Raw genomic sequence first — 24,934 nt, 5'->3', positions numbered from 1 at the left:
ATATGTTTGTAGCACCAAGTCATGTGGGCCTTTCTATGGAAGGTCTTGCTTGCGGTAACAATAAGAAGTTTAAAAGGTTAAAATTGTTATTTCCATTTCACAGATTGGGTAACTAAGTTTCACAAAGACTAAGTTTCTTGTCCATAATCATACAGGAATTGGTCTTGTAGAGGTAAATTCTAGTTGTTGTTTTTAAAGATATCTTTGGCATAGTGTGGAACCAGATTTTGTGATGCCGTTAGGGACTAATTTACACATTTCCTAGGAGGACTATTCTGTAGGATATATTCTTCATTTTAGTGTTCCAGTTGTATAGATTACAAATATCAAGTTCAATTAATATTTATTAAATTATTATTTTGAAGCTCTTCTATTGTAATATTAAGTAGCCTCTTATGACAAGGTTTCTTTAACACTAGTGCTGTAATTCCAAGGCTAAAGAGGAATATATTTTATAGATTTGACAGGTAACAACATTAGTATAGGATTGTCATAAAGAATTTATCATCATTTGTCAGAACCACAAACAATTATTTCAGTTTGAGGCATGAGTGAGTAAGAATCTTTTATTGCAAGGAAAACAAATGAGCTTTAAAAAATATGCTTCATGATGAGAATAAACTATTCCAACAATCCCATATCCAACATTGCTTTCTAGAAGCTTTAGCTTGCATGTGTACTTCCCAGTGCTGGCCTTGAGGTAAGACTTTCAACAAGAATAAGAGATTTCAGTTTTGTTTTTTTTTTAAGCCTTGGATTTAAAAATTCACACACACTATTTGCTGTAGACAGAATAACAGATAAAAAAGAAACAGCAAGTGCAAGGATTGAGATTCTTCATGAGCAGCTTGACTTCTCAATTGCTATTGGTTAGATGGTCAGTTCATAAAAATTATTATTTAGGGAATTTCAAACTTTCCTCCTCTTCTTCCTCTTCTACCCAAGCTATCCTTTAGCCATACCTTTCAGTAGTGTAATTACATTTACTTTCTTTCTTTTTGTTAGAAGATTCCATTTCTGTATTTTAAAGAAATGTATTCTACCTGAGGTTTTCAGGCTGAGAACTTGTACAAATGTGCAAATGCAGACAATGAAATATGCTTTAGTGAAGTTTATTTAGCGTTCAGCCATATAATATAGTTTTCATCTTTTCTTATTGCAGCTTCCCTGATCTCAACATCATTTCAGGCCATATTATGAATCCAATTCAGAAAAACTGTACCTTATCCTCAAGGACACATGTTAGAGGAACAAATGATGGTGCTTTTGAACTCATTTTGAGTACTGATGTTTTATAATTTTATTTATTAAGTATTCCAGTTAAATTGTGTTTTCTGTCAAGGTGATTTTTTACATGTTTTTCTCCCAAGAATAGGTCATGGTCTAACAATTTTTTTTTCATGATAGGAATTTCTTACAGTGGTGCCATTTACTATTTATTTTCTTTAAAGGCCAAGGAAGCCCACAGTGATGAGCTTTGGCTATTTTTACTGTATAAAAACTTTTGCTTCATTTCTATGTAGAACATTCATATAAAATGAAACTATTACCTTACAGATGCCCTTAAGAAAGAATATAATGGCGCCTATTGTTCAGTCTTCTTAGTAACATTCCTTTTCTTTTTTAACATTTACTTCCTGCATGAGACATTTTAATGCTGTGCTGCGGAGCTGATAGTAGTTCTTCAACTAGGCATAGTCAGTTAGGAAAATTACAGTGTACTTATAATCCATGCTTGGACCTATCCACATATAGACATGTGTTGGGAATTGAATCATGTCCCCCACAGAAAGCATGTTAACGTCCCAATAACTGGTCCTGTGGCTGTGAACCCGTTTGTAAATAGCGTCTTTGAAGATGTTATCAGTTAAGGTAGGCCCAAACTGAATGAGGGCATAACTTAATCTAATATAGCTGAAATCCTTATAAGCAATGGAAATTGAATGCAGAAAGAGAAGTCATGGGGAACAGCCAGAAGCTGCAAGTCGGCAGAATGCAGAAAATCTGAAATGCCTCCATATGCATTGCCATGTGATAGAAAAGCCAAGAAACTTCAAAGATTGCAGAGGACCAGCCAGAAGATGCCATTCCAAGGAGGAAGCAAGCTGTCTAGCCCCTGAAACCATGAGCCTATAAATTCCTGCTGTTAAACTACCCATTGTTTTTTAGCAGCTGGGATATTAAACAATTTGCAAAAGTAAATTTTACCTGGCTTTTCTTAGAGCATAGATGTAAGAAGTACTCTGTTACTTTGTCAATAGTAAAAATTAATAGAAATATTTAATTCAGAAGAAAAATCTGTAAGTTTCTGGAAAAGCTATATTTACATAAAATTGGACATTGTGAACATTATCTAGAAAATGTCACTAGAGTACTATGAATGTTTTTTTCTTAAATGCATATCAGTTATCTTGTTATATTATGTAAGTGAAGAGTCTTTCTATTCGAAATATCACTTAAAATATTTGTCCTACACTCTATTTTTCACTCATGAATTAGAACAAGCCTGCCATTTAAATTGTTTTGAATGAAAGATAGGCCACTATCATTTATTTTTTTGAAGCCAGGAGAAAAGTATATACACTTTTCAACTGAAGCAAATAGGTAACTAAGATTTGGGGGGTAAATTTCTCCTACATATAACTCAAGAGAGTATTTTAAGCTTTAAAAGGTTATTTATGAAGTATAAGGAAGAAATCTATAATAAAGAAACTAATAGCTGTAATTTATTTTTTAGGATTATAATTCAGATTCAGTAATTCAGTAGCAGATGTAAAATATGAAATGAAAGAAAAAAATTAAAGTTCCACAAGACCATCAGTCATTGAAAATGCCTGTAGTGATGAATTTGCTAAGATAGAAAATGTTACTATTGTCATTAAAGACTTCCTAATATATATTAGTGAACTAATAAATTGACAGGCACCGAAATATATCCTGAGACTCAAACTATCAAGGACACAAGCGTTTCTAAGTCAATCAATCAATCTCTCTCTCTCTCTCTCTCTCTCTCTCTCTCTCTCTCTCACACACACACACACACACACAACACTCCTCTAGGAAATATAGAAGTAAAGTACTCTAGGACCTAATGAAATACTTAAATAATCATAATGTTGTCTGACTCTCAACTCACAATATTGAAGCAGATGTATTCAGGCAAGTAATTAGGCAGGTACATACATGTTAATGTTTTTCTAATGCTTTGTTTTGGTTTCTTGTATTTTAGACAAGTCTAGAAAGCCTAAATCACAAACTTTTAAATGTCTCCAGAGAAATACAGACTCTGGCATAAATTTTAATTTCCAGAAAGATTCTTTAAATTTTAGATTTGCTAATTTCTCCAACAAATTGGCTCTTCATTAGTTTAAATTATCACTGCTTCCCAGACCTAAAACTCTGTGTATCCTGTAAAACATTTAAAAGAAAGACACTATCTAATTTTAGTTCACTCGATTAGAAAGAAGACTAAAATGAAATTAAGTCATACCAGTTATGGCAGAGGGCAGGAAATGTCTGCTTTTTATTGCTCAGATTGCACCTAAACTATTGTTTAAATATTGCTGGCACATATACAATAGGAATTTGTATATTTGAAGGTAGAGTAGGAAGGAGGATACTGAACTACAAAACTAGTATTTGTAGATTACCTATTATGCATCAGGTATAATGGTAGGTACTTTATATTTATCAAATCATTTATTTGAATGACTATTCTTTAAGGAAGGTATTATTATCTTTGTTTTGCAAATTGGGAAATGGAGACCCAGAGAAGCCATATAACTGGTTCTAGGTAACCCATATAATAAATGGTGCATCGAGATTAGAACCTAAGTTGGTCTGACTCCTAAATCCATTCCTGCACCACTTCCCCGCACCCCAACTCTGCCATAGATAAGTGGCATGCTTTTGTGTCAATGAGTGATAACAAATACAGATTTTATTTCAAGAAGTTGGCCTTCTAGGTACTAGAGACAATGCTTTACATTTATAATTTGCTGAGACTGCATCACTTTGCTCGTATCATACCCCTGCTTGAATACCTCATAAGGTTTTTGTGAGGATTAAATGAGTTAATGCCTAAGATTACTTAGAATAGTATCTAGCACATTGTAAGCACTCAATAAATGTTAGTTATTTCTAAAGAGTTAAGTAATAACTAGCTGTTATATCATAGGAATAGCTGGAAAAACTGGGTGTTTTGTATCCTGGGCAGATTAAGAAGATATGATTGACACATTCCCTATGAAATAGGTAATAGACTTACTCAGGGTTGCTACAAGGCACATTTAGAAATACTCGTTAAGAGTTCAAATAGGCTGCTGATCTTGATTCTAAGTAAACAAAGTTTCCTAGTTATGTAAACCGTGAAAATTGGAATAAGCCACTTAAAATATAGTAGAGCAGAACATGTACTCTGTTCTGGATCTACTGTGTACACCATCTCAGATTCACTGGACACTCTTTCTATACTGCTCCCATCTCAAGCCTTGGGCCACTTGCCTTGCTTCCCAAGGGGAAGTTACCACTCTTTAAAGTGGAATTTCACACATGAAAAAGCAGGAAATAAGAAGGAGCCAGTTGGTGAATTACTAATCCCCTGCAACAAATTGCCACCATTACAGTTGTTTTATTTGGTTTATCTGAAGACCAGGACCAGCTACATAATTTGCAGGGCCCAGCAAATATAATGTAAATACAGGGCTCTTTGTTAAAAAATTATTAGGGTTTCAAGATGGCAACACCAAACCATTAAAGTACATTTAATGCTTTCTAAGCATGGGGCCTTCTGTTACTGTACAGCCAAATGCTGAATCAGTCATCACTGATGGAGACAATCTGAAAAACTGTGCAACCAGGTGTATTTTTGTAAAGCTGTGGCTGCCTTTACAAATACCCTGTTGTATTTGTTCTCTTCCTTCCTCTCTCCCCTTTTCTGTCTTGCTTGTTTCCCTGTGATGTTACTAATAACATAATACTAATAATTCATTAGAAGAGAAGTAGAGGAGTGTAATAAAAAAGTTATCCTTTACTTCTCTTCCTTATCCCATTTCCTCATTTTCCCATTTGTCTAGGTATTTCTTGCAGCCCTCCCTCCCAGATATATTACTAGATAGATTTCTACTTCCTGCTTCCTTACATGATAATTGATATGGTAAACTTTCAACCATTGTGATTATCTAACCTCTCTGTCAGATATCAGAAAATAAAACTTAATATACAAAATGGATTCTGTGACATGGGGGCCCCTTCAGTTTCTTTCCCTCAGCAGCTCTTCTGACAGGGCCTGATGTGACAGCAAGATAGTGAGCACAAACGTGCTGACACCCCACCTGCCAGAGGCCAGACCAGGTAACTGTGACTGTGAAGTCATGATCTGCACCAGCCTGATATCTCCCTGGGATGCCTGTGGCCACAAGTCACCCCCGCCCCTTTTGGCATGGTTTTTCCTTTAAAACCACAAGCTGTCAGAAAGAGAGTTGGAGCCATTTTTCCTTTCCCTTTGCTGGCAGGTTTCACTGACTCCCACCTTCCTGCTCTACCTTTGCTCTCTGTCAATCTATTGCTCTCTAGCAATAAACTAGTAGGCTTTAAAACTCGTTGTCTCATGTAGAATCCTTTAGCGACCTGGTGCCTAACACTCTACATGCGTGTTCAGTTGCAGAAGTTGACATAAATTTAACCGAACAAACTTACTTCTTGGAATATATGTATTCATTCATTAAACATTTATCAAGTATAATATGTGAAGCACTGTGTTAAGTACTGAGGGAAAGGCAAAGAATTAGATATGGGTCTTACCATTAAGTAACTTAAGATTTTTTAGAGGAGAATCTGTGTGTTTATGTACATGAGATAAAAATAATTCTAATTCCAAGAAGAAGGTGATATGTGGAAGATTGTTTAAACAAATAAAAAATGCATATAAAGTGATAGGGAAATTGCAGTAGAGCTCTGATGGGAATTATAGAGGACTAAGAATTGGACATGTGAAATTGGGGAAAAGGACAGATGTCTTAAAAATGTTGTTTTATCAGAATTTAACTTTAGGGATAAAAAAATCATTGATTAAAAAATATTCTCTTTTGTTATTTGAGATATCTCAACTTGGGTACAGAGCAACTTGATCAGGCCCTCTTTGTATTGAACAATCAGAAGATGAAGTTATTATCATCATCTCCTTTTTACTAGCATAATTACTATTGTCTTTACCAAGGAAAATACTGCTGTGACCTAAATCTGGCCTTCAGGCATATTTCATTTATTTCAGGATGTTACTATGAGTTTATTTCTTCCATGTAACCTAAATGACATAAGCAATAGTTAATTTCATATCTTCAGTTTTTTTTTAATCAAGCAAGTGGAAAAGGAGAAATCTTTTGAATAATTAGTGAAAATATATAGGAAAAACCCAAGTGAAAAAAAATTCAACCTTGAAGTCAGGGAGGAAGCTTTCCTCCACCACAAACTCATCCTTTGACTAAAACAAGCAATGATTGCCACACCATTAGAAAATTTGAGACAACACAAAACATTCTTAAACTTCTCCAATAAAAAATCATTACCATACTTTGTAAGATCTAAACAAATGGAACTAAATTGAACAGAGCTATTTGAACTGACAGAATAATTAAAAATAAAATTGTGTCTTTAGTGTTGGTGTTTGATTCTCAATCTCTTGAATTTCCATGTATGTTTAAGGTAATTTCTCCTCACTGAGTTATAAGATATGCATGTCAGTGTGATGAATTTGTATCAGAATAGTTTGGCTGAATTTTTACCAGCGGGTTGGTTTTGTCAGTCCCTTGAATTTTTCATTGTACTCCTGATATATCTGAATGAGACAAAATTTGATTAAGAAAGAGTTATAATGTATTTCTATTTGTGTTTCATTAAAATGAAAAGACAGTGTTTCAGAGCCCTGGATTAAAAAAACTCTATGCTGTAAGCTACCTATCAAACTGTGATATTTACTTTGTCCTTTCAACTAGAACTCCACCCCACCCCACATGCCCCCCCCCCGTTGATATTGATAGAAATGTCTTCATACATAATTGGCAGTCATGTAGTAGTAGAGTTATCTATAAATTAGTTAGACTTTTTATTTTAAGTATCTCTTTGGAAAGAAGGCATCTTGAAAGATTCAGAAAGTGCATATGCACTTAGGTGCAATTTGAATACAATACATAAAATTATTGGTTGTCAGTGAGGAGAGAAAAAGAAAAGTGCAGAAGATATTAGGGATAATTAAAGCAACTTATGATAGTGTTTGAGACCATGTTGAAGCTTTGTGGGTGTACATGTGCTTATGTGTTCACTGGGGTTTGCTCTAGATTATATATCAACAGTTATTTATCTATGGGTATAAAAACTAGTAAAGACAGAAACTTTTACCATAGATACTGGCTTATAAAAATAAGTATATTTCAATGAAAGAAAAATATTTGATGCTTTTATATGGTTTAACCTTAAATATTTTATATAGTTAAAAACATGCATTAATAAGATCTCTTTGAACCTTCGTTTCTCTTTAATCTTCAAATTAGATTTTATAAAGTGAAATATTAGGATTTCCATCAATAAATTTAAATAGAAATGGATATCTTTGAACTAATGGCTGAGTAAAATGGTAACATCCTCATATTAAACATGACTATTAGGTATATTGTATTACCCATTTTCTCTTACTACATAGAGAGTAGAATTTTTATGAGCAGTAATTTAGAAAAATGTGAGTTGATGTCATGGAGCTATTTAAAAAATACTGTTTATTTTGGTTGTTTTGTGGAACACTTGGTAAAATATTCTAAATACTTTACACATTGTTCTTTAGTTTCAGCTCAACTCCTCAAGAGCAACCTTACAACAATGGAACAACAAATCGTTTGTCTGGAATGTGACATCAAGAAATTCCCCCAGACAGAAAATCAGCATGATAAGTTTGTGGAAAAGATGACGATATCCTTTTTTAAAGATTTATTTGTGTGTTTATTTAGTTACTAAGTATGAGTTTCCTTCTAGACTTACCAGTCTAGCCACACTGTCTGGATGAATTTGTTTATATGCTATTTTCATATTAGCAACATAAATTTTATTTCATGATGTTTTATACTAGGTAGACTAGGCACAGAAACAATTATATAAGAAAAATGCCCTTTCTCAAAGAAGAATTTCATTTGCAGTCCAACAAAACATGTAAGGTAAGTCTTATGAGCCTTGATTAGACCTAAAACAAAGCAAAACAAATAATTTCTTATGTAACCAAAATTTTCAAAGAAATCGTCACCAGGAGAAGACGTCTTTTTGATCTGAGATCTTCTTGCTTTGAGTGTATTCAAGGGCAAACAGGGGCTGACTAATATCAGATTGAAAGGACTATAAAGGATAAATGGATGCATGGATGATATAGAGATTAATTGATCAGCAGATGAAATATTTAAAGAAATTATAGTGGATATCTTTAGCATATCACGCCTTCCTTGCTAAATAAACGTTTTTGTAACCCCTATTTTACATGCAGAATATTCATCTAAATTACAGGAATAAATGAAAGGAGAACTTGAAAAATGTCATTTAGCTTGAATTGTTTAATGTTAAATCTGGCATCTAAAGATAACATTAGAGCTGACTTTTTAGAATTTTCTATTTTGGTTTTCAAAAGTTAAAGCCATATCCTCCCTGGGTTTAAATAAATATCTTGAACTGCAGATTGATTCACAATTTATATCTCTAGAGGGAATAAATACCGTAGACTCTTTATCTGATAATAAATAAATTCCTTCAACAACTGTGGGGCAGTCACCTTGTTTCAAGGTTAAAGCTATTGCTGTTTTTCTTCTCTGGTATGTTTTCTTTCCTGCTCAACTTGAAAGTCATGGTCCTGAACTGGAATTACTTGAGAATGCTAATTTAGATTTACGTGAAATTTAATTTTTTGCTCTCAGTATATTGGTTCATGTATTAACTTGTGTTTCATGTGTTCCTTTAGTGAAGCTTAGTACTTTCATAAATAGGAATATTTGAAACACAAGTCCATGGGTGACTGGAGGCAGGAAATCCTTAAAAATAACCTTGTATTCCATAACTGCCCACACTAGGATACTTAATGTAAAGTTTCACTTTATTGCTGTTTAGATTTTTATTCTAAATATGTTATATTGTCCTGTGACTGGAAACAGCACCTACATTTTTTACTCTTTGATTTGAGTTCTTACCTCATATATTTGAGTTTAATTCCTGATCCCGTGTTCATTTTAACATTTCTTCTACTGTTGGCTTATAGCCACACAACAGCTTGCAACATTGAGGAATCTTTTGTCGCTCATTTAGGAAAAAGAAAAGTAATTTCAAACCCTCATGAACTTGGCCTCGACTCCTTATTTTATTTCTCTCTTTATACAGGTAATTAAGTCACTTTAAAATGAAAATTCAGAGCCTTCAATATCTGTATGTTACAGATGAATGGTTATTCTTCATTTAAGTAGCAATCAAGTGTAACTCCTTGTCTTACAAGGGGATTGAAAACTATATTAAAATGTATGGGACTGTTCTTTGCATATCATAATTTAACAAAATAAAACAAAGTATGCAGCAATTTATTTCACAGAAAAAGTTAGAATATTTAATCAGGTTGGATAAAAACTATGAATTAATGAATTATAAAGATAAAACTGTTTTCCAAATTATTCTACTTTGGAAGACTCTTTGGGTAGCCATTGAGAATATCAATCTTTTAGGAAGAAACAAACAAAATCCATAATGATCATATGTATATGTATACATAAGATATGTATATATCTTATGTGGGTTCTAGTGCCTACTTAATATTTTTTTCTACTTTTGTGTGAGTTCCAAGAGAGAAGAATATTTTATTGTGGGATACTTGATCAGCTTTTAAATTAGAACCATTATTCTATTTCTAGTATAGGAGTCTTTGTACAGGTTGATTTTTCCAGTGTTTCTGTCCCCTGCCAATACATCATTTTGCTTCAGCTTACTGGCCCTTTAAATTGAATAACTACAGGCACAGGTATGGGAGTAGTTTGCCTTGAAAGTTACCTTACTACTTCCCTATAGGGACTATGAGTTAAAAAACTGAATAGCACTGCCATGCCTTTGGGCTTTCAGAACAGCAATGGTGCTATAGTTAGTAGCACTGACATAATGGTCGGAGAACAACTGAATATGGAAGTTGACCCCTTAAATTTCCAGCTTGGGCTAGGTCCCATAGCACCCTATGTTCACCGTACTCTTTACCAATATTGATTGTACTCTTACAGTGTGCTAGGCATTGCCAGGCCATTGAAATACAGTGGCATGCATGATAGAAAACTTGACCTCACACTACTAACAGTTTCCCATTTCCACACTCTGTCTTTCTGTCCCCCTGAGTGACCATGTCATGTTTCTTAATTACTGTATACCCATCACAATGTTGACCAGCTCACCCAGTGTAGGCCCTCAGTAAATGTATGTTGAATCACAGAACACTGTAGCTAGCTAGAGACGATAGAGATCATCTCGTCCAAGCCCATATTTTTATCTAGTACTTAAAAAAAAGTTTTGTCAAACAGTGGTGTGCTGTGCTTGTAGTCATAAAAATTTCCTTCACATAAATCTTCTCAGGAACTGGAATAGCATTGAATTTTAGAGCACACTTGTAAAGTATAATCAATTTAAGAAGTGATGATTCACACCTTTTAAAGAAAATGTCCAAAAAAAAATCACAGAAGAGCAAAAGACAACAAAACCCCTCCTATAAATGGAGTGGTCCAAGCTATTTCCCACCTCCTGAAGGGCAGTCAGTAACTTTACATGGAAGTCCAGTACCTTTGTCTCCATCTCCCTACTCAAATCTGGCTGTTTGTTCTAGACTCATAAAAATAGATGGAAAGAGTGAAGCAAAAGAATAACAATAATAATTTTGCAAAGCTATAAAAGAAGGGGAAATGGAAAATGCTCTCATGTATAACAGAAGGGAGGTTCTAGGATCAAACGGATTGTCTATAATGGAAATTATAGCACTATATGTATTGAAAAGTACATTGTTCGAAAATCTAGATAACCATATGGGGAAATTATTGCTATTATCCTGATTGTTAAGAAAGGAAATTTTGGGTATTTTTTATGCTCATACTATTATAATAATAGTATTGGAAGTTTTTACTTCAATCATTTGTACAGTACATTATCATTATAGTAAATGATAACTATAATGATAGCAACGTTCACTCCCATTTATTGGATGTCTACTATCTACCTGGCACTGCCAAATTTTACATGCTTGAACTCTTTACAGACTCTCCCATTTATCAAACTAGGAATGGTTTTCTTACCTGATAATAAAAAAGACCACAGTTGTCCTTTGTCAGTTTAGTGAGCCATGGTCCCATTGTTCTTAATTCATTAATTTATTGGGGTCATCTCTTTTTAGCTTTACTGAAATTAGGTAACTTATGTCTGTATTTGGCACCTATTGCAGATATTGGTGGACATAAGTTTTAGAATCGCATCCAGTATCGAACTTTAAAAAATAACCTATGTTCCAAGAGGTAAGAAGGGGGCATTGTGAATGGAATGCTTGCCAGTCCTTCTGACTGTTCTCTTTGACTTGACATTGCATGTGGATTCCTATTTTTGCAGCTTTTGTCCTCTTGAGTAGTAGGTAGTGTGACTGTGAGAGAGTTTTGTTTCTCTTTTTTAAATCAACACATCACTTTTACTTACAGCTCCTTGCTTTCTCCAACAAGAAAGACTATTCTTAAAGGAAGGCTTCTTAGATTTTTAAATATGTGTTGCAGTTCATTCTTAACATCTTAAGCAGCCTAGAAAGCACATTAACCACAATGTTGACAGATTCCGTACCACATTTATGCAGATAGATTTTGTCAGTGGTAAGGCTGTCTATTGCCTGAAATCAGCTTAGCTTTTTTGATTAATTGCCATCTGAAGTATTTCACCAACTGGAGGATAGGGACTGACTGAGCAGCAGGGGTACCATTAACACATTGACAAGAAGTGCTGACAGAATGTTAATGACATTAACACCCTGTCAACTGTCAACACCTGGGATTTCCTCATAGTTTGAGGCAGAGACATTTGAAGGGGTTAGAAATCAACTTTTGGAAGAAGCATGTTTTCTTTTTCACACAATTCAAAACAGAATCTCCACAGCACTGCAATTGTGTTAGTTTTTATTTCCCTATTTTTTATTGAAAGAATCACTTGAAAATAGATGGCAAAACGCCCAGAGTTACTATTCAATCACAAATAACATTAAATTACCTTTGATAACATGTCAGTAATAGATTTTAGATGGATATTTGTCATATAAAATTAACCAAAAAGGGCTGTGGTGGCTCAGCAGGCAGAGTTCTCACCTGCCATGCCAGAGACCTGGGTTCAAATCCCGGTGCCTGCCCATGTAAAAAAAAAAAGAACTTTTTTTTTTTTAATGACTGTAGTAATCCAGGCTGTTTTTTGGTTCATGAAGAAAATCCAAAAACTTTAGAGTAGAGTGGAGAGAGGCTCACCACCTCTGACTCTCTCTCCTTACCCTCAATGGCCTGCTGGTCTCAAACTCAAAAAATTAGTAAGTTCAAGGCAATTTTTTAAATGTAACTGCTCAGAGATAAAAGATATAGGATCAAAAAGGAATGGTCAATAATAGAGAGAATGCATACATTGAAAAGCAAATTGTTTTGGAAAGCCATCTGGGGAAAACACTGCTTTTTTAAAGGGAAGGGTCTTAGCATTCTTTGAAATATATACTCTTCATAATAACATTGGGAGCTTTTAGTTCAATTATTTATGCATTGAATTGAAATAGAAGTTCTAATCATTTATAATAATAAAAATAAAATGGTAATAAAATAGAAATAATAGCAACTTTTTAGTGAATGTTTGCCATGTGGCAGTTGCCAAGAAGATACACACACACATTTCATCTCTCAAGTGATCCCCAGAGCAATCCTAAAAGGTAGGTACTATTATTAACCCCATTTTATATGTAAGAAAACTGAAGCTAGAGAAATTCAACCATATCTATGAGGTCACATATGTAGTAAGCACAGTAGGGAAAACTAGAATTTAAGTCCTGATCTTTCAGATCCCAAGCCTTTGTTCCCAAACATAGTGTTGTGCTGCCTTTAAAGTCAGAAAGCTTCATAAATCTGAGATGAGTTCCGGGTTTATTCACTGTGAAACTGTTGTGTCTTTTCCTATCTCCCTCAAATGTAGGAAATTTTTGTTTTCAATGGAATTATAAACTAAAGTCACTTATACCATCTCCTCCAGAAAGCCTTCCCAAATCATAGCAATCAAAATTAACTTCCCTGTCCCCTGTGTTTGCATAACTTTTTTGGGGGGGGCGTGGGCAGGCTCCAGGAATGAAACCCGGGTCTCTGGTCTGGCATGCAGGCAAGAATTCTGCCACTGAGCCACTGTTGAACTGCCTGTTCACATAACATTTTAATACTTCGATTCTTGTGCTTTTTGATTTGCCTATACTCTGTTTATGTGCGCCTGTTTTCACACTGAGTTATAAACTCTGTTGAGATACAGATTCTTGTTTATCTTTGAGAACTCTACAGCAAGCCTAGCAAAATGCTCTGTAGAAAGTAAGTGCTTAATAAATGTTTATTTAATTAAGTTAGAGTTAATTGTGTAATGATTAATATTAAACTTGACATTCTGGCAAGTAAATAGAAAATATCAGCTTGTTATTCTGGCAAACATCAGTTTGACAGAAGAAAGGATTTAACATGTTTCCAATGTTATTTTTTTTATTATGTTTTGATTTAAAATGAAGAAATTGATAATTATCTCTTTATAAAATCTTCTTAGATAGAAATCATTTTCTAAGAAGCCGCCTGAATGAAGCATATGTTTCTTTAATCTTTATTAGCATAAAACTTTTCTATTTGAAGAATCTTCCCCATTTCAGCCTGAAACTATATAGACCATGAGCTACATTTTTCAAACTTGCTTAAGGAAATTGATAGATATTTGGCACCCGATGCTAATGGTGAGGAGAGTAATATATTGCTCAGTTAAAAGGTGCATAAATCCTTTCAGGCCACAAGAGACTCATCCAGAAAATCATCTTTTTCAGAACATAAACAGGACTTAATTTGTCTGAAAGAGTTAATGTACCCCCAATCCTGACCTGAGAAATTCTCATCATTCTCACCAGCAGCTAAGTTTTAAGAGATTAAAAGGCTTTCATGGGATTTATTCTCAATGAGTAGAAAGAAACAAAAAAGAAGCTTGAAAAAATAAGTGTCAATATGGTTGTGATTTTCGTATATGTGTATGTACTAGAGAACATATAACATACCCATCTATTTATACAGAGATATAATAAGATTTAAATTCATTTTGGTATTTAGAATACATGAATTGGATTTCATAGCAATGAATCTGTAAGTATCTTTCTCTTTGCTTTGATTGAAAATTTATGAAATTTCCTAAAATTCTATTTTATTTTCAATACAAAGGTCATGCATAGTATGTTAAATAATCCAAAGTTTATAGCTAATAATAGTAATATACTCTTGTAACAAAATCTCAATCACATGCTGCTTTCATCATGCAAACCATAATAGAAGTCTGATTGGTTGTTTCTGGTTAAGCTCTGCTTGAAGTATAGCTTTTGAAAGTAACCTTAGCAAGTAAACTTAACTTTTTCACTGATTGTACACTTTTTTTTTCTTCTGGTTTTAAAATTGAAGATAAAGGATGTGAATTAGCATTATAAGGTAAAGATGACTGAAAAATATCTAAGAAAGGGAAGCAAGTCAATATGTTTAATACTTGTGTTTTTTTGTTTTATTTTGTTTTGCATGGGCAGGCACCAGGAATTGAACCTGGATCTTGAGCATGGCAGGTGAAAACTCTGCCTGCTGAGCCACTGTGGCCTGCCCAGTAATTGGGTTTTGATACTCTTTTGTGGCAAAATTTAAATAGGATGGAATCCTTTTACATTGTCCCAATTTATTAGTGAAGTTAGAAATGGAAAGAAGTATATAACTAGCATTACTGAAAATTATCCAAATGGATTTTGAGGATGTATATAAATATACTTACAAACATTTAGAATTATACACATAACACATACATTTATAATTATAACCAATTTGAGAGGATTACATTTTAGCTATTCATTTAAGGCTAAGGGTCTCATCCATGTTAAGAATGGAAAATTAGTGATGGGGGCTGGGGTCAGAACTATAGAGAAGCTTTCCGAAGATCATCAATGAAGAGGAGAATAGGATCTAGTCATCAATTGGTGTTGTCTGAGTAGAGAGAGAAAAGCCATGAGTTGAAAACAGGTCCAAGGGGTGACAGTAGCAATCCTTCTTTGCTTCATCAAAAATAAATATTTAGTAAATGCCTTTTTTATATCTAATAAGGTGTTATAAAATTTGTGCACTGCAACTCTTTAGTTACTTATCCCTACATTCCTTTATCATGGGTCTGACTCTGAACATAAAGAGTTCCCATTTCATTTTGCACTCTGTTAAAAAATTCTCTTTTGCCTTTACTTGACCATACATATAAAAGAACTTTTCAGAATTTAATGTTCTATCCAATGCAAAGGGTTTTTATTAATCTGCCTGAATGAAAAGATATTTGATCTGGGTACCTATAAGTCTAAGATCTTGCCTTGATTGGTCTAAACATGAGAAAGTTGCTCAGTTTCCCCATTTGTAAAACTGAAAAAATAATGCTTGGCTTACCTACCTCACATATGTTGTTATTAGTGTTAGGTATAGTAATGATTTTGAACATGCTTTGTAAAATGGAAAATGCTATCCATGTATAAGGTGTCAATTACTATTCTGCCTTGCCTCACAAATGGGAAATAAATTATTTCCCTCCGAGAGAAATGTTGCTATTTATAAATAATCATAATTTTCTTTTGTCCAACTTCATTTTGTTTTGTTTTTTATCTAAGTTCTGTTTATCTGAGTTTGCTTTGTTTCAGGCTGATAGAGAAAAGGTACATTATTTAAAATATCGCAGATGCCTATGGAGTAAGCCGGATGATTACATCTCATTACTCGGGGTATATCCATATGTTTAACACATCCCTACCCTTTTCACTTTTGGTATAGAAGAGAAAAAGAAAACAAATGAAATTTGAAGATACTTGCATACTGCATGAAAGATGATATTCTAAATGTTATGACACCTATAAATAAGATTAAAGTATCGTTCTTCCTTTCAAGGAGGAATATAGACAGAGAGGTAAAATTGATAAAGAGATGACAACAATGGGCAGTATAAGGTAATTTACTTGCTTAAATGGCTATAGTGCAGGCTAAACATGCAGCAGGTATTTTCAGTATTTTGACCCAACTCTGTTCAATGAGATATCGCAGCTTCAACCACAGTTGGGAATTAACATTGCTGCTTCATTATTTCTTTGGAAGTAGATCCTCAAACCAAACAAGGGGCCCAGATGGAAAGTTAAGTATGGAAATGTATCCCAAAGCCAAATGAAAATTACTTGTAGAGTAGCCTCTGTGTTGAATTAGCTATCTCCCTCAGCAGAGGTAATTAAGAGCTGAGTGTACCAAAAAATATCCCTAGGTTCAAAAATAAGTTATTTTCCATGTTTTTATCTATCAGTATTTATTCATTAATTATTAAATGCAGTCCCTAGCACTTCATTGTATCATGGGACTGTGCATAAAAATGAAGTATAAAAAAATTTCTTTATTAGAGGAGTTTGACACTTAGTTAAAAATACCCTCTGTGAAATATTTTGCTAAAGGGATGGTGTCTTCAGGAATGTCATTACTGTAGGGTGCTGAAAACAGATGGTAATAAATATTTAAAATTTTTAACTTATGTGTGAGACTAAAGCAAAAAATGTTTATTTGGTACAAAATTTATATTTTGACTAGTGCATTTCCTAATATAACTTCATGTAGAGAGCTTAATTGAACACCATAGAACTTTGCGTAGGGCATGAAATTTTGTTGGTTTGTCCAGAGTGATGCCCCGATAAATCCCAGAGTGATTTTAACAGTGAATAAAAAAGTATTTGCAAAGTCCCGTTGGGGGAATGGTGAGAAAGGGGGAAAATTCAGCTTCCCCAAGTTGAATTCTTGATATTCTCACAAGCAGTGCAGACAACCAAAGCTATAGTCTGAGCCCCCAATCTTGGGGTTTGTTCATCTGAAACTTAACCCCACAAAGGATAGGTTAAGCCTACTTAAAATTAGGCCTAAGAATCACCCCTAAGAGAACCTCTTTTGTTGCTCAGATATGGCCTCTCTCTCCAGCCAATGCAACAAGCAAATTCACCACCCTCCCCTGTCTACATGGGACAAGACTCCCAGGGGTGTGGACTTTCATGACAATGTGGGACAGAAATCCTGGAATGAGCTGAGACTCAGCATCAAGGGATTGAGAAAACCTTTTCGACCTAAAGGGGGAAAAGTGAAATGAGACAAATTAAGTGTCAGTGGCTGACAGATTCTAGAGTTGAGAGGTTATCCTGGAGATTATTCTTATGCATTAAATAGATATCATCTTGTTATTTAAGATGTAATGGAGAGGCTGGAGGGAACTGCCTGCAAATGTAGAGCTGTCTTCCAGTAGCCATGTTACTTGAAGATTATTGTATAGTGATAATAGCTTTTGCAATGTGACTGTGTGATTGTGAAAACCTTGTGTCTGATGCTCCTTTTATCTACCTTATGAACAAACAAGTAAAACATACGGAATAAAGATGAATAATAGGGGGAACAAATGTTAAGGTAAATTTAGATTGAAATGCTGGTGATCCGTGAGGGGGAGGGGTGGAGGGGTATGGTACGTATGAATTTTTTTTTCTGTTTTCGTTTTATTTCTTTTTCTGAACAGATGGAAATGTTCCAAGAAATGATCATGATGATGAATATGCAACTATGTGATGATACTGGGAATTAGTGAATATATATGTAGAACGGAATGATCAAAAATTAAAAAAAAATAAATAGATAGTGTCTTGATGGACCAGGATGCTCTAACAAATACCATACAGTGGATTGGCTTAAACAACAAGCATTTGTTGACTCACAGATTCAGAGATAGAAATCAAAGGCATTGGCAAGATTGTTCTTTCTGTCCCAAGTCTGTAGTGTTCTGGTGCTATCTTGCTGCAATTCTTGGGTTTACTCGGCTGGCATCTCTGCTTCCCATCATGTGATCTCTCTCTCTCCTTGTGTCTGCTCATCAGGTTTCAGCTGACTTCCTAGCTTTTTCCTGTGTGGTTATCTCTTTATAAGGCTTCCAAAAATCTCAATTAATACTTACCCTGACTCAGTTGGCCACACCTTAACTAATAATAAACATCTTCAAAAGGTCCTATTTACAAATAACTTCACCCCCATAGGAATGTGAATTAAGATTCAGAACACATTTTGTTGGGGTAAATAATTTGGTCTACCTTGATGGCATTTAATAAAGTTTAATTGTATGCTTAGGCTATGAATGCATTAACATTTAACAAGATAGGGAACGTTGTGGCTTGGAGCACTTGAGGTAAACGTCATGGAGGAAATAAGACTCAGGTCCTCCTGAAATGTAAGCTCTATATGTGCAGGCTTTTTGATAGGCCATATATATATGTTAGGACATCTAACATAACTGCCTATAAATTCAGATATCAATAAATAATTGACAGAGTTTGACTTCTGCTCTAGAATATATCTGTCTTTTACTATGATGCATATTTAGTCATTCTTTTAGTGTCTGACTATGCCTTGTGTACAAAGCATTGGGACTAAGGGATATAAAAATGAATGAAACATGGACCTTTACTTTCAGAAGCTTATAATTTAGTAAATGAAATCAACAATATATTCAAACATTTATAAGACAAAGCAAATATAATAAATACAATCTACATGCTATAACAATCATTCTATAAAATAATAAAACCTAGTACTTCTATAGTGCTTTTAAATCAGTGTAGCATGTTCAAATGCATTGTCTTGGTAGTAGTTTAGACCAGAGGAAGACTGAACACTTTGGTGTAGGATTTATGCAGAATCACAGTCCAGATACAAACAAGACCCAAAGTCAGTAAAGTTCTAAAATGTGATGAGAATACCAAGTAGACCTTGTGACTGGGAGTAGTGTGAATTATTAGAAACTGGGTAAAAATCAAACTACAAGTTATCAACAGTATTGGTCTAAGGAGTGTGTGTGCTGGTTTGAAAGGATGTATGGACCCTAGAAAAGCCATATTTTAATCAAAATCCGACTTCATAAAGGCAGAATAATCCCTATTCAATACTGTAAATTTGAATCTGTAATTAGATCATCTCTCTGGAGATGTCTCCCAATCAAGAGTGGTTGTTAAGCTGGATTAGGTGACAACGTGTCTCCACCATTTGGATGGATCTTGAGTAGTTTCTGAAGTCCTGTAAGAGAGGAAATATTTTGGAGAATGAGAGCAATTCTGAGAGAGCAGAGAATGCTACAGCACGATGAAGCAGAAAGTCCATCATCCAAAATTTTGGAGATGAAGAAGGAAAACATCTCCCAGGGAACTTCATGAAATAAGAAGCCAGGAGAGAAATGATGATGTCTTGCTTGTCATGTGCCCTTCCAGCTGAGAGAAAAACTGACTGTGTTCACCATGTGCCTTCTCACTTGAGAGAGACCCTGAACTTCATCAGCTTTCTTGAACCAAGCTGTCTTTCCCTGGATGCCTTTGAAGGGACATTTCTATAGACTTACTTTAACTGGGACATTTCCCCAGCCTTAGAACTGTAAACTAGCGACTTATTAAATTCCCCCTTTTAAAAGCCATTCTGGAGGAGGCGGGGCCAAGATGGCGGCTTAGTAAGGTACGTGCGTCTTAGTTCCGCCTCCAAAGCAACTACTAGGTGAACTGAAACAGTGCAGAACAGCTCCCGGGGCTACGGCAGGGAATGGACACACAGCATACCCCAGTTTGGACTGGCTAGTCTGACTGCGAGACTCGGCTGCGGTGAGATCCCCGAGCGGCGTGCAATTTCTCGAGCAGCGGCAGCAGCGGCGGCCGGAGCTACTCCCTCCCTCCTTCCCGGGCCGGCTGAGAGTCTCTGAGAGGCAAGTTTCCCAAGCCGAGGCGGCCGGCGCCCTCTTTTGCGGGCGGCTTTGAGTCTCTGCTTCGAGTCTGCGGCTACGAGTCTTGGATCAGAGGGCTATCCAAGCCGCGGTGGCCCTCCCCGTGGGCGGATACCTGGTCCGGTGGGGAATTTCCCAGGCCGCGGCGGCCGGTGACCGACGCCCCTCCCCCGCGGGCGACTTCCTGGTCCGGTGGCGAATTCCCCGGGCCCGCTGCGGCCGGCGACCAGCCACAGGGTCCCCTCAAGCCGCGGCGGCTGACGCCCCCACCACACGCGGCCCCCTGAACCAACGGAGAGAATTGGATTGGAAATCCCCAGGCCACAGAGATCGGTGACCGGGGGGATCCATTCGAAACACATGAGACAAACGTGTGCCACGAGCGCCACCTACTGGGCAGGATAAGAAAAACAGAACCCTGAGATTTCACAGAAAAATCTTACAACCTTGTTGGGTCCGACACCCAGGGAAATCTGACTAAATGCCCAGATGCCAGCAGCAGAAGATAACGGTCCACGCTCAGAAGATTGAGAATATGGCCCAGTCAAAGGAACAAACCAATAGTTCAAATGAGATACAAGGGCTGAGACAACTAATGCTGAATATGCGAACAGAAATGGAAAACCTCTTCAAAAATGAAATCGATAAATTGAGGGAGGACATGAAGAGGACATGGGCTGAACATAAAGAAGAAATAGAAAAACTGAAAAAACAAATCACACAACTTATGGAAATGAAGGATAAAGTAGAAAAGATGGAAAAAACAATTGATACCTACAATGATAGATTTAAAGAGACAGGAGATAGAATTAGTGATTTGGAGGATGGAACATCTGAATTCCAAAAAGAAACAGAAACTATCGGGAAAAGAATGGAAGAATTTGAACAGGGTATCAGGGAACTCAAGGACAATATGAACCGCACAAATATACGTGTTGTGGGTGTCCCAGAAGGAGAAGAGAAGGGAAAAGGAGGAGAAAAACTAATGGAAGAAATTTTCACTGAAAATTTCCCAACTCTTATGAAAGACCTAAAATTACAGATCCAAGAAGTGCAGCGCACCCCAAAGAGATTAGACCCAAATAGGCGTTCTCCAAGACACTTACTAGTTAGAATGTCAGAGGTCAAAGAGAAAGAGAGGATCTTGAAAGCAGCAAGAGAAAAACAATCCATCACATACAAGGGAAACCCAATAAGACTATGTGTAGATTTCTCAGCAGAAACCATGGAAGCTAGAAGACAGTGGGATGATACATTTAAATTACTAAAAGAGAAAAACTGCCAACCAAGACTCCTATATCCAGAAAAATTATCCTTCAAAAATGAGGGAGAAATTAAAACATTCTAAGACGAAAAGTCACTGAGAGAATTTGTGACCAAGAGACCAGCTCTGCAAGAAATACTAAAGGGAGCACTAGAGTCAGATACAAAAAGACAGAAGAGAGAGGTATGGAGAAGAGTGTAGAAAGAAGGAAAATCAGATATGATAAATATAATACAAAAGGCAAAATGTTAGAGGAAAATATTATCCAAACAGTAATAACACTAAATGTCAATGGACTGAATTCCCCAATCAAAAGACATAGATTGGCAGAATGGATTAAAAAACAGGATCCTTCTATATGCTGTCTACAGGAAACACATCTTAGACCCAAAGATAAACATAGGTTGAAAGTGAAAGGTTGGGAAAAGATATTTCATGCAAATAACCAGAAAAGAGCAAGAGTGGCTATACTAATATCCAACAAATTAGACTTCAAATGTAAAACAGTTAAAAGAGACAAAGAAGGACACTATATACTAATAAAAGGGACAATTAAACAAGAAGACATAACAATCATAAATATTTATGCACCAAACCAGAATGCCCCAAAATACGTGAGGAATACACTGCAAACACTGAAAAGGGAAATAGACTCATATACCATAATAGTTGGTGACTTCAATTCACCACTCTCATCAATGGACAGAACATCTAGACAGAGGATCAATAAAGAAATAGAGAATCTGAATACTACTATAAATGAGCTAGACTTAACAGATATTTATAGGACATTACATCCCACAACAGCAGGATACACCTTTTTCTCAAGTGCTCATGGATCATTCTCAAAGATAGACCATATGCTGGGTCACAAAGCAAGTCTTAACAAATTTAAAAAGATTGAAATCATACACAACACTTTCTCGGATCATAAAGGAATGAAGTTGGAAATCAATAATACGCGGAGTGCCAGAAAATTCACAAATAGGTGGATGCTCAACAACACACTCATAAACAACGAGTGGGTCAAAGAAGAAATTGCTAGAGAAATTAGCAAATACCACGAGGCAAATGAAAATGAAAACACAACATATCAAAACTTATGGGACGCAGCAAAGGCAGTGCTAAGAGGGAAATTTATTGCCCTAAATGCCTATATCAGAAAAGAAGAAAAGGCAAAAATGCAGGAATTAACTGTCCACTTGGAAGAACTGGAGAAAGAACAGCAAACTAATCCCAAAGCAAGCAAAAGGAAAGAAATAACAAAGATTAGAGCAGAAATAAATGAAATTGAAAACATGAAAACAATAGAGAAAATCAATAAGGCCAGAAGTTGGTTCTATGAGAATATCAACAAGATTGATGGGCCCTTAGCAAGATTGACAAAAAGAAGAAGAGAGAGGATGCAAATAAATAAGATCAGAAATGGAAGAGGAGACATAACTACTGACCTCACAGAAATAAAGGAGGAAATAACAGGATACTATGAACAACTTTACGCTAATAAATACAACAATTTAGAGGAAATGGATGGGTTCCTGGAAAGACATGAACAACCAACTTTGACTCAAGAAGACATAGATGACCTCAACAAACCAATCACAAGTAAAGAAATTGAATCAGTCATTCAAAAGCTTCCTAAAAAGAAAAGTCCAGGACCAGAAGGCTTCACATCTGAATTCTATCAAACATTCCAGAAAGAATTAGTACCAACTCTCTTCAAACTCTTCCAAAAAATTGAAGCGGAGGGAAAACTACCTAATTCATTCTATGAAGCCAACATCACCCTCATACCAAAACCAGGCAAAGATATTACAAGAAAAGAAAACTACAGGCCAATCTCTCTAATGAATATAGATGCAAAAATCCTCAATAAAATTCTAGCAAATCGTATCCAACAACACATTAAAAGAATTATACATCATGACCAAGTAGGATTCATCTCAGGTATGCAAGGATGGTTCAACATAAGAAAATCAATTAATGTAATACACCATATCAACAAATCAAAGCAGAAAAATCACATGATCATCTCAATTGATGCAGAGAAGGCATTTGACAAGATTCAACATCCTTTCCTGTTGAAAACACTTCAAAGGATAGGAATACAAGGGAACTTCCTTAAAATGATAGAGGAAATATGAAAAACCCACAGCTAATATCATCCTCAATGGGGAAAAATTGAAAACTTTCCCCCTAAGATCAGGAACAAGACAAGGATGTCCACTATCACCACTATTATTCAACATTGTGTTGGAGGTTCTAGCCAGAGCAATTAGACAAGAAAAAGAAATACAAGGCATCAAAATTGGAAAGGAAGAAGTAAAACTATCACTGTTTGCAGATGATATGATACTATATGTCGAAAACCCAGAAAAATCCACAACAAAACTACCAGAGCTAATAAATGAGTACAGCAAAGTAGCAGGTTACAAGATCAACATTCAAAAATCTGTAGCATTTCTATACACTAGTAATGAACAAGCTGAGGGGGAAATCAAGGAACGAATCCCATTTACAATTGCAACTAAAAGAATAAAATACCTAGGAATAAATTTAACTAAAGAGACAAAAGACCTATACAAAGAAAACTACAAAAAACTGCTAAAAGAAATCACAGAAGACCTAAACAGATGGAAGGGCATACCGTGTTCATGGATTGGAAGACTAAATATAGTTAAGATGTCAATCCTACCTAAATTGATTTACAGATTCAATGCAATACCAATCAAAATCCCAACAACTTATTTTTCAGAAATAGAAAAACCAATAAGCAAATTTATCTGGAAGGGTAGGGTCCTCCGAATTGCTAAAAACATCTTGAGGAAAAAAAACGAAGCTGGAGGTCTTGCACTGCCTGACTTTAAGGCATATTATGAAGCCACAGTGGTCAAAACAGCATGGTATTGGCATAAAGATAGATATATCGACCAATGGAATCGAATAGAGTGCTCAGATATAGACCCTCTCATCTATGGACATTTGATCTTTGATAAGGCAGTCAAGCCAACTCACCTGGGACAGAACAGTCTCTTCAACAAATGGTGCCTAGAGAACTGGATATCCATATGCAAAAGAATGAAAGAAGACCCGTATCTCACACCCTACACAAAAGTTAACTCAAAATGGATCAAAGATCTAAACATTAGGTCTAAGACCATAAAACAGTTAGAGGAAAATGTAGGGAGATATCTTATGAATCTTACAATTGGAGGCAGTTTTATGGACCTTAAACCTAAAACAAGAGCACTGAAGAAGGAAATAAATAAATGGGAACTCCTCAAAATTAAACACTTTTGTGCATCAAAGAACTTCATCAAGAAAGTAGAAAGACAGCCTACACAATGGGAATCAATATTTGGAAACGACATATCAGATAAAGGTCTAGTATCCAGAATTTATAAAGAGATTGTTCAACTCAACAACAAAAAGGCAGCCAATCCAATTACAAAATGGGAAAAAAACTTGAACAGACACCTCTCAGAAGAGGAAATACAAATGGCCAAAAGGCACATGAAGAGATGCTCAATGTCCCTGGCCATTAGAGAAATGCAAATC

General features: G+C 35.5%; 1 protein-coding gene across 4 annotated transcripts in view; it reads left to right on the top strand.

Moving 5' to 3' along the window:
* The window catches only part of DIAPH2 (diaphanous related formin 2), a 997,375-nt gene that overhangs the window by 599,955 nt on the left and 372,486 nt on the right, over window positions 1–24,934 (top strand). For 2 of the 4 annotated variants that reach the window (XM_077145442.1, XM_077145441.1), the window contains one exon: window positions 7,835–7,959. In XM_077145442.1, the coding sequence (XP_077001557.1) occupies window positions 7,835–7,959 (125 nt within the window). Of the gene's footprint in view, window positions 1–7,834; window positions 20,263–24,934 lie in introns of those variants that run through there. The other 2 variants (XM_077145438.1, XM_077145440.1) reach the window with 1 other exon arrangement.

The sequence above is a fragment of the Tamandua tetradactyla genome, chromosome X (assembly GCF_023851605.1).
Source record: "Tamandua tetradactyla isolate mTamTet1 chromosome X, mTamTet1.pri, whole genome shotgun sequence".
NCBI classification, from domain to species: domain Eukaryota; kingdom Metazoa; phylum Chordata; class Mammalia; order Pilosa; family Myrmecophagidae; genus Tamandua; species Tamandua tetradactyla.
Note: the sequence above shows the minus strand (reverse complement) of the source record. Positions and strands in the feature narration are given on the sequence as shown.